The following is a 10,080-nucleotide window of genomic DNA, read 5'->3' on the forward strand; positions in this document are numbered from 1 at the left end:
GAAACTTCGTTTGAGTACGCTGTTGAGAGAGGCTTAAACATGCTACCGTCAAGAGGCTGCAGCGTGTGGGTTGAGTGAGGAGGATATACTGCGAGGAGGATCTTATGCTCATCACAATACTTAATAAAATCCATTGTAACGTGAGATCCATGGCCGTCAAGGACGAGTAATCGATAGGAGGATCGAGCCTTCGCCTTCGTACTACGATCAAACACCTGCTGCAGCCACGCGAGGCCTATCTCATTGTTCGTCCATCCAGAAGGTGATGAAGATATTCGAATTTGGTGGATGTCTGGATCAAGGGCCTGCAGCCAGGTGTCCTGTATCGATCCTGAGGCTGATTGATATATGAGGGCAGGCTCAAGGCAAGATCCATCTGCGCAGATACAGGCTAACAGCGTTATCCACTGGCGTGAGCCATCCTGTATCGTAGTCCTCCTCCTTATGCCCTCGTACGAGGCCTTACTAAAGATCCTCCTTGAACGACTTACGATACCAAGCATAAAGCCCTTCTCATCCATATTGTAGATATGACGCGCCTTGACGTGATATTAATTAATTTTATCGCGTAGGAGGCTAAAGTAGAGGTTGTATTTGCTTCTTAAATCTGCTTTGTGGCGACAGTTATCAAGGCCTTTTGCCTACCTTGAGGTAAGTTGATCAGGATAGCGCTGGACGAAGCGACTAGCCCAGTGTACTCCAACCTCAGTCTTGGCGATCTGTGAGGCAAAATTGCGTATCATTGGCTAAGTAGGTGGTAAGCCTCTATCTGTTAGTCGATTGATATAGGCGATTAGGGCCTGCTCCTGCTATAGGTGGAGGAGCTGCCGTTTTTGGCCACCTATCGCGCGTGAGGCGTGTAGGCCTTGGTGTCTTTAGGTAAGCGTAGATTGAACAACACTATATTTTTTTGCAATATCTGTATACGAAAAAGGCTCATCAGGTCCTAGGGCATTAATAGCTGCAAGCGCAGCCTCAATATTAGCCATGGTGGTGGGGATACGACGCGTTGAGGTTGAGGTGGTTGTAAGGCGCGCGCGCACTTTGTGGTCGCGCGCACTTTGTGGTGGGGCTAGTTACAGTAGCTTCGCTCCTATGTTATGAAATTGGAGATCGGAGGTTCCTATTATTGCCAGGGAATATACTTTATGACATAGAATTTCTGTCAATGTACATATGTGTTGGCACCAATGTGCCTTTCTATGTAGCCGCGACTTATTTACAAATTGATCGCACATTATGCGACATCATCTAGTCACCCTGACCCAATCTTTCCGCCATAACAGCCTCTTGCTTCTCGCTTACGTGTGCAAACTCCCTGTATCGCTGCTCTTCGTCCAGCTTGTTAGTCCTAACAACCATTCTATTCTCCTTGTTCAAGCCCATGCAGATCCTCGGCTTCTCGTAGAACATGACATCTATCTGCTCCAGCGTCCTTCCAGATGTCTCTACGCCGAAAAAGTACGTCAGAGGCACAAAAGACGCACAGACAACAGCCCAAACCCAAAAGTAGTGGCCTTTGATGTTGTCAAGACCAATGGGTGTCACCATTACGACGACAAAGTTGGACATCCAGTGAGAGAAGACGCCCACGGCTGTGGCTTTGTTCCGGACACGAAGTGGCTGGATTTCGGCCGAGTAGGACCACGATACCGGCAAGATACCAAGAGTAAAGCAATCGAGATATAAGAACATAAAGGCAACTGCGGCAGCGGCACTTGCGAAGCTATTTTTCGCGAGACAGCCAGCGACAATGGCCATGCAAACCGCGCAACCAGCCGAAGACCCCATCACCGACCATCGTCGTCCAATCTTGTCAATGTAAAAGTATGGAGGCCAGGAGAATATAGCGTATTGGGTGAATGCAACGGATGCGAGGATGAGCGCCATGCTCGGGGAGTAGTCAAGATACTCCTGGAAGATGTAGGCGAGGTAGTAGCAGAGGGCCTAGCACAAAGTTAACACATGCGATAGGAGCTTAAAGTGTAAGACCTACGTTGATGCCAGACCATTGGTTCATCATGTATGGACCCATACCAAGCAAAACGCGATGCAAGTTTCGGGTTTTGGTAGCGTTGCTGAAGACCTCGCCCCAGCTGGGCTCTTCTTCGCTGTTTTCTGCTTCGATCGCGTCGAGAATTTCCTGGAGCTGACCTTGAACTTCCTCATCGTCGAGAGGTTTGTCGAGCAATCGGCTGATAGTGTACTTGGCCTATCCGCAATGTCAATTTCGGACTGCTAGCGTGCATTCGTTGTAATTACCTCATCAATTTGGCCACGAGAGGCCAGCCATCGCGGCGTTTCGCACAAGAAAGGCGTTAACGCCAGTACAAGAAGTGAGAACAGAATTTGGCAAGCAATAGGGAAACGCCATTGCAACGAGCTATTGGCATACAGTGTCGCGAAGCATAGCCAGGAGGCAACTGAAACACCAATGATGATTAGTGCAGACTGCACCACCAGTAATGCACCACGATTGTGCGCAGGTAGCGTCTCAGACTGTAGGATGGGTACAGCAACCGTTGAGAGCCCAACACCGACGCCAGCAATGATGCGGGAGACAAACATTTGCCTTTATGCAATGTCAGTATTTGCCTCGCTAAATTTTGAAATGTTGATTTACGAACCAATACTCGAAACTAGCCGTCTGTATAGCAGCCCCAACGACCACAATGAGATTGGCGAGGATAATGGAACGCTTGCGCCCTATCTTCTCTCCATAGATGAAAGCGACGACAGCCCCTAGTGCACAGCCGATATCGTAGATGGCTGTGACGAGGCCAGTCATTGTAGCATCTGGATTGCCAAGTGTATCCTTGAAGCGCTGGCCGCCCAGGATGCCACCAAAGAGGCCTTGATCATCTTAACGGACAGTCAGCTCTCGGTCGTTTAGAACACGGACCTGGGGACGAGTACTCACATCCAAAGAGAAGGAAATCTAAACCAGATGTCAGAAGAATGATGGAGATGAGCTTCTTGCCCCTCAACTCTAGAAAACGCATCGTGACGTCCTGTAACCCGATGCCTTAGGAAAGCAGGTAATAAGGACAAAGCAGTCTAATGGATAGATGGAAACCTGAATCATGTCGCCTACTCTTTATATCCGCGAGTAGAGATGGAGGTGCCACGGCTTCCCCTGTCGAGCCTAACGCACTCGTGGATTAGACCAACATGATAACGTTTGCCAATGTGGAGACATAGACAGTCCGGGGAATTTGTGGGCCTGCGGAGAAGTTGCCTTGCACTTGGAAAAAGAACTTTGGTGGGGGAAGTTGATAGGCTACACTAAGTAAGACCAAGACTTGTGAGGGATCGTCATAAAACGCCAGGCTGGATGTCGTGCGGGGTTGCCGGTTCAGGGATGCCGTGTCTTGGTTGCGGACAAGACTTCGGCAAAAGCGCCGATTCACCACAATTGGCGTTTGGACTATGGGGGCTTCTGAACTTGTGATCGTAACTAGCGTACATCCAATGCACAATAGATTAATGATCGTGTGGGGATTTGGGGGATGAGGGTACGTAGCTAGTCACATGTGTTGAGGGATGAGGGCAAGCCGCCAAGACGATACTATGGCCAACAAGCGTCATTTTAATGCGCCTTTGCACGGGCTTGAGCTATGGCACCTCAAGATGCATTCATCATTGTGGATATGGGTTTCCGTGGGTGCATGCGAACAACCCCATACGCTGACCTGTCGCGTTGCTCGACGACGGAATCTGATCCACTTTCTTTCCCCAAACAGCACTCGTATTGGCATCACAAAGTTTGACAAATACATGTAAGCAGTGACTGCTTCACGGCGAATACTGTTAGTGTTCCATGAGGAACCTCGAGAGTAGGTAATGGTATGAACTGTACAGTAAATGCTGTACCGACAGAAAGAGAAGTAACTATACATGCGTGAGCTTCCATAGAACACTCAACACGTCGGAAGCGCGCCACCAGGCCTCAGTTCGTTTTGAACTTCTGACAAGCTTTCTCCAAACTCTTACTACAACTTCCGCGGATCCGCTCCAACTCTACTCCAACGCATGCAACATCTCTCTAGTCGCGCTCAGACTCTTACTATCGCCGTATATGGCTGCAATAAGGCTTCCGTCGATCTTGGGAAACTCGCGCTGCAGAATTTCAACATTATCATCGTCATCATCTTTCCTTCCTCTTGCTTCGTAACTCTGCATGACCTCAATCTGATGAGAACGGTCCTGTCCCGTAGGAAGTGCCATTTCCGTGGCTGTACGGCGAGGTGGCAGAACAGGCGGTGCCTCATCTTGACTAGGATGGAGTGGCTGACCCTGGAAAGGCTGCTGGGGGGTGTTCTCTTCATAGTATGAGTGCTGAGAAGTCTCTTGAGGTTGAGGCGGCGCCTGGGAGTTGTAGGATGGCGTGTGATCAGTCTCTTGGCCCCACGGAGATGTATCCTGTTGCTGAGGGGGATGCTGGCCGAGAGGATTCAAAGCCGGCTGCTGAGCGTAAGGGTTTGTGGGCGGATACTGGTACGCTTGGTACGGATTCTGGCTTTGGTAGCCTTGCTGCTGCTGACTGCGCTGATCCTCCCATGGGTTGTCGTTGTTGGAAGTCATCTTTGCAATTCGTGGACGCTTAAAGGTGGCTGGAGGGACTGTGAGATGTTTGGACAGATGTCACGGAGCAGTGGCTATAAGAGCAGGGTATCTTTGTGGCTGTGTGGTTGTGGACGGGTACGTGAAGGCGCGGTTGATGACGTACGCTGTCTGCGTGCACGTGCCTCACTGCCCCGCCCCAGGCTTCCCGCGCAGAAATCTGCTGACAGGAAGGCAGTGCTGCCCAAAGTCTCGTGATACATGATTACGTTATATGCTTCACCACCGATCGTTCCGGTTATGACTAATCAACATATCTTTATCACCAAGTCTTGTGACTGTCTTTTCTACTTAGAATTACCCGACTTTGGCCCCTAATCGCATGGGCAGCGCGCAAGTATATAAGCCCTTACTGTACTCTAAACACTACTAAGTGATTTTGGACGGGCCTGCGTGCAGCCATGTCATCACGGACATTCTAACAGGCGCTTTGCGCTCCAAGGAGGCTCAGTTTGGTAGTATCGCCCATGTTTCCTAGTAAATCCATTTCAGTGGTCCAGAGCTTCTTACAAGGGCCCAGTAAATCAACTCGGTCTCAGTTTGATATATACCTCGACCGACCTAATATTATATCCGAACTCGCGACAGTACTAGTCCGGAAGGTCGCCCAGTTGTCTAATACGAGTCGTGTTAGGTGATAAAGGTTTACACTGACTTCCACTCTGGTGGACAGGGTAGGAAGTAGTTGCATCCTTTTTTTTCTTTTTAGAGTTATGGTATATGTGGGAGGAATAATGTGTAGCATTGTTGTATAATGCGGAGGAGATCTAAGGCGGCGATACTTCTGCCTACTAGACAAATGTCCTTTGTATTTTCCAATGATGGATGCGCCACAAACTTGTCGCTGTGACACTACTCCCTGAGAACACAATTTCAAGCTATAACATCTTGCCCCGAATCACAATCACTTGGAATGGATGCACAAGTATACTGCTAGTCATCCAAGTCTCTAGGCGAATCTGGCGCAAAGTCTCAACTTCGCATACTGAATATGAAATGCACGCCGGGATATGAAGCTTATAAATCCCAGTATCGTGACTGGATACTCCTCAACAGTAGAGGAATTTCGAAGATAGTGTAGCTAGCACTCTTGCATAGAGTGCTAGACGGTAGCGACAAACTGCCCATAGCTATTCCATGGAGGAGTAGGAAATTAGCAGTTGAGAAATCATCTACGTAAGCGTAATTAAGAAATGAAAATATTCAACTGTATATCAAGCTGCTACTGATTTTGTCGGGGTGAATGCCAGTCTGATTGCCATCGGCGAAAGAGAAATAGGCCATTCCTTTTTCGTGTTAGCGTCTATAGGTGCGACAACCCCACACGTTCATCGCAACGACCGACACGAAGAGATCCCACTTATCATGCGTGATTTCCAAGCCGCATTGCAGGTACATCATGAGAAACCACGATTCGCTTAACGAAGCCAAAAGTGCGTGCTTCTAGTTGTTTATGCAAGAACAAATCCCTACGTCATTGACCTGCTAATGTGGCATCCCAGCTGGACGCGCGACATCGTTACAGGACCTGCCGGATGAGATATTATTGCAGGCCTTCTCGTATGTCGATCTGCACCGCAATGCCCGCATCATGGGCTACATGCCGGATGATCCACCACCCACATCGCCTGACCAGTACCTACTTGAGGATTTCCGGGTCAACAGTCGCTGGCTATGCAACATTGCTTTGACATGTCGCAGATTCGCTGCGTTGGTTCCAGAAATACAGTTACATGCAATGGTTCTGGATGCCGATGTTCCGTTAGCAGCTTCTGGTCCCTCCGGTTCTGATGTCTTCACTGCAATCCTTCGACTCCTTGCGAAGCCCCAGCTCAGCCGTCATGTCAAACAACTGCGCGTTCATTTTGAATCTATGGAGGGTATTCCGTCACAGAAAGTTCTTGAAGAAGTACTCAAGATATTAAATTCTCTCCGTCTCCCCTCCGCTTCGACTGACCACATCCACGACACGTTACGTTACTCTGGGTGTGGCCGTGGTTTGTTCAAGATATTGCTGGCACTCTTACCAGAACTACAACGACTTTGCATTGTCGATCCATGGTCCGACATGAGTTTCGAATGGGCAGAATCTCTGCCCATTATCCATTCACTCCAATATTTCAAAATTGAATGTCCGGAACCTCCTACCATGGAGGGTTTTGGCGTCTTCCAACAGCTGCGAACATTCGACCTGAGCATCAGGCTACAGGGCCAGTCACATTCTGCAGTACGAGCATCTTCAGAGATGTTCATTCATCACTCAATGGCCAACAAAACATGCAACATAAAGCATCTACGTCTTGACTTCCAAATCAGGACAGTCGGTATCTGGAACCACACTTGGAGAATCTGTATGTTGGACGTTCTAGCAGGCTTCAAAAATTTGGAAGCTCTTTCCCTTTATGCAGAGTCATCGGCAGGCAAAAATCCTTATCGCAGCGTCCGAGCTTTCCCAGCCTACCAAGCAAACATACAGGCTTATCCTGAGGCGCGGCCGTCTTGTACGGGAACCAACGATTTTTACTGGGGTATTGCTTCTTTTGTCTAAGTTTCCCAAGGCAAATTGCTAACACGAGTCAAGATGGAGCTATATACGACGCCCGAACAGAAGTCACCGATTACCAGTGTCTCGTCGACCATCTCGTGCATCTACGCCCTACACTCAAATCTTTGCAACTTCCAGGTGGATTCTGGACACTGCCTGGCGCCCTACGCAAGCCTATACCGCGTTTTAAATTATTCAACAAACTGGAAAAACTCATTCTGCCCCAATCGGCTATCGTCTCTATCAAATTGGATAACATGCGTGTGGATATTGCGTTCCACGGCGACTTTGAGCTCTCTGCTTTGGAAGCCTTGCCTCTGTCGCTGAAACACCTCAAGATTTTCGATGTTGATGAGACATTCCTGACCAGTAGCTGGCTCGAGGGACTTTTCAAAGAACAGAAGAGCCATAATCACTGGTCTGACTTTCATACCCTGGAAATCTTAATGGGCCCGATGTGTTCTAATGAGGCATTGGAGGAGCTTCTGGCGAGGCGAAAAGGCGAAGAATTCTGGGCGATGGCAGATGCAGCTGCGTTTGAAGTGGTTGTTGGTAGGGATGAGGAGGATCCTGAGAATTCCGAAATTTAGACCGTTACTATCTGTGGTTCTTTACTCAGTCTTTCATTGGAAAGATCCCAAGTTGAGTCTTCTAAGCAATACTATATGTTTCATCATCGGAAAATTTGGAAGTAGAGAAATAACAGTGGAGGTGGTATGTAAGCTTGATTGACCGGTAGTGAGAGAGGCCTGCGGCAAAGCGCAACACCGTGGATTAGCTAACACCAGATGGCGGTCCCCACCGCTTTTAATTCTATCCAAGCCTACTACCGATGATTTCCTTGTGTGACCTAGCTGCAGCGAGCCGTCGTTCCAGTGATAATACAGCCGTTTCCCTGTACGCGGCATGGGCGTTCCTACAAGCAATCCACGTTAGTATTCTCCGTCCTAGATAGGAAGCTGTGATAAACAAAAGTCTCCACGTACACGAGAACACGGCGCACTAGTCTGTCCGTTGGAGCATGTACCAGTTCCACCATTTGTCGTGCACAGCTATCACAGATTAGCGTACACTCCCCGAGAATCATGATTGTACACGACATACGAATTGTGCGATTGTGCCTGGGGCGAGGCAGAGGAGAGCGGCTGCGATGAAGAACTTCATGGTGTTTGTTTGTTTTTTTGGAAAAGAGATGATTGGTGATGTTGTGAGCAAGAGTAGAGGTGTCGATAAGAGGCTGTTGTGATAATGAGAGATGGACGACAAGTTGTGTGTGTTATGTAGTCTCGATCTTGCCTCTCAGTTATAGTCTAGACCAGCGCCCAGTGGACTAAATTCTGATTTACGCTAAGTTGCTAAGCACCATTCGTATACTACCCTTTTGAGAATGAGACTATCTAGGGTTTTTTAGACATGCGTAGCGTACCCGGTTAGAGCAAGCTATGGTGATTGGTCTGAGAGCTACATTGATACTAATCAGAGTAGGGCACGTTCTTTCCGCTCATTATTTACTGATCAATGATTGCGTGGCAATAGCAGATTTTGTCTGAACCTAGACATACCCCTCCCCTTCTTCTCTTTACCGTCAAGCCAACTAGCTTCTGTTAGATAGATTTTCGAATAGTGCTGACTGAAATAGGGTTCTAGTTTGCGTATTTCGTAAGCCCAAAGGGTACGGCTCTTCTTCAAGATACTCAGCTGACATGTATGAGCACTACGCAGGGGCTTCAAGTGGTGAACACGAGCTCGTATGGTGAGACAAGATGGTTCGCTTGACTACGTAGGGGTTTATTTGATCACCTAGCCTAGTGATACTACAAGCTAATACATTACCTATTCCCTAGTAACCTCCAGATCAGCAGACGAGGCTCTCAGGAAACCAAATGAGTTTCTTCATCCAAAGCCTGTATTCACAATCAAATTCACCTGTACCCTAACCTGATAAGTAGAACTATACAGTGTTCAAGATCAGTGTAGCTGATGTTCATTGTGTATCAGGAGCACCAACACAGTATGCCGTGGCAAAATAAACGGCTCAAATCAAGAAAAACAAAAATTAGTCCTCAAAATAAGTAGAATGCAGTGCTGATTGTGATGATGACCCACGGTCTCGGGGCTAAAGGGAAGTGTGTTCCGCCAAGGCGCCATGCCCCATTAGGCAAGGCTAACTAGCCCCACCACAAAGTGCGCGCGCGCCTTACAACCACCTCAACCTCAACGCGTCGTATCCCCACCACCATGGCTAATATTGAGGCTGCGCTTGCAGCTATTAATGCCCTAGGACCTGATGAGCCTTTTTCGTATACAGATATTGCAAAAAAATATAGTGTTGTTCGATCTACGCTTACCTGAAGACACCAAGGCCTACACGCCTCACGCGCGATAGGTGGCCAAAAACGGCAGCTCCTCCACCTATAGCAGGAGCAGGCCCTAATCGCCTATATCAATCGACTAACAGATAGAGGCTTACCACCTACTTAGCCAATAATACGCAATTTTGCCTTATAGATCGCCAAGACTGAGGTTGGAGTACACTGGGCTAGTCGCTTCGTCCAGCGCTATCCTGATCAACTTACCTCAAGGTAGGCAAAAGGCCTTGATAACTGTCGCCACAAAGCAGATTTAAGAAGCAAATACAACCTCTACTTTAGCCTCCTACGCGATAAAATTAATCAATATCACGTCAAGGCGCGTCATATCTACAATATAGATGAGAAGGGCTTTATGCTTAGTATCGTAAGTCGTTCAAGGAGGATCTTTAGTAAGGCCTCGTACGAGGGCATAAGGAGGAGGACTACGATACAGGATGGCTCACGCCAGTGGATAACGCTGTTAGCCTGTATCTGCGCAGATGGATCTTGCCTTGAGCCTGCCCTNATATATCAATCAGCCTNACGGATCGATACAGGACA

The 10,080-nt window shown here is 48.2% G+C and overlaps 3 protein-coding genes across 3 annotated transcripts; 1 reads left to right on the top strand and 2 right to left on the bottom strand.

The window, feature by feature from the left end:
• Positions 1–1,251: 1,251 nt before the first annotated feature.
• On the bottom strand, positions 1,252–3,002 carry SETTUDRAFT_94089 (uncharacterized protein; the record flags this gene model as incomplete). The annotated part of the gene is made up of 5 exons (XM_008030930.1): positions 1,252–1,947; positions 1,997–2,212; positions 2,263–2,572; positions 2,628–2,862; positions 2,921–3,002. The coding sequence occupies 5 exons, from the start codon at positions 3,000–3,002 to the stop codon at positions 1,252–1,254; spliced, it is 1,539 nt and encodes a 512-aa protein (XP_008029121.1).
• Positions 3,003–4,020: 1,018 nt separating this feature from the next.
• Positions 4,021–4,584, bottom strand: SETTUDRAFT_155928 (uncharacterized protein; the record flags this gene model as incomplete). The annotated part of the gene is made up of 1 exon (XM_008030931.1): positions 4,021–4,584. One exon carries the CDS (start codon positions 4,582–4,584, stop codon positions 4,021–4,023), a length of 564 nt encoding a protein of 187 aa, XP_008029122.1.
• A 1,404-nt stretch (positions 4,585–5,988) lies between these two features.
• SETTUDRAFT_155929 (uncharacterized protein) lies at positions 5,989–7,758 on the top strand (the record flags this gene model as incomplete). The annotated part of the gene is made up of 3 exons (XM_008030932.1): positions 5,989–6,015; positions 6,149–7,124; positions 7,205–7,758. 3 exons carry the CDS (start codon positions 5,989–5,991, stop codon positions 7,756–7,758), a joined length of 1,557 nt encoding a protein of 518 aa, XP_008029123.1.
• Between the last annotated feature and the right edge of the window lie 2,322 nt (positions 7,759–10,080).

This window comes from Exserohilum turcica (genome assembly GCF_000359705.1).
Source record: "Exserohilum turcica Et28A unplaced genomic scaffold SETTUscaffold_5, whole genome shotgun sequence".
Classification (NCBI taxonomy): Eukaryota; Fungi; Ascomycota; class Dothideomycetes; order Pleosporales; family Pleosporaceae; genus Exserohilum; species Exserohilum turcicum.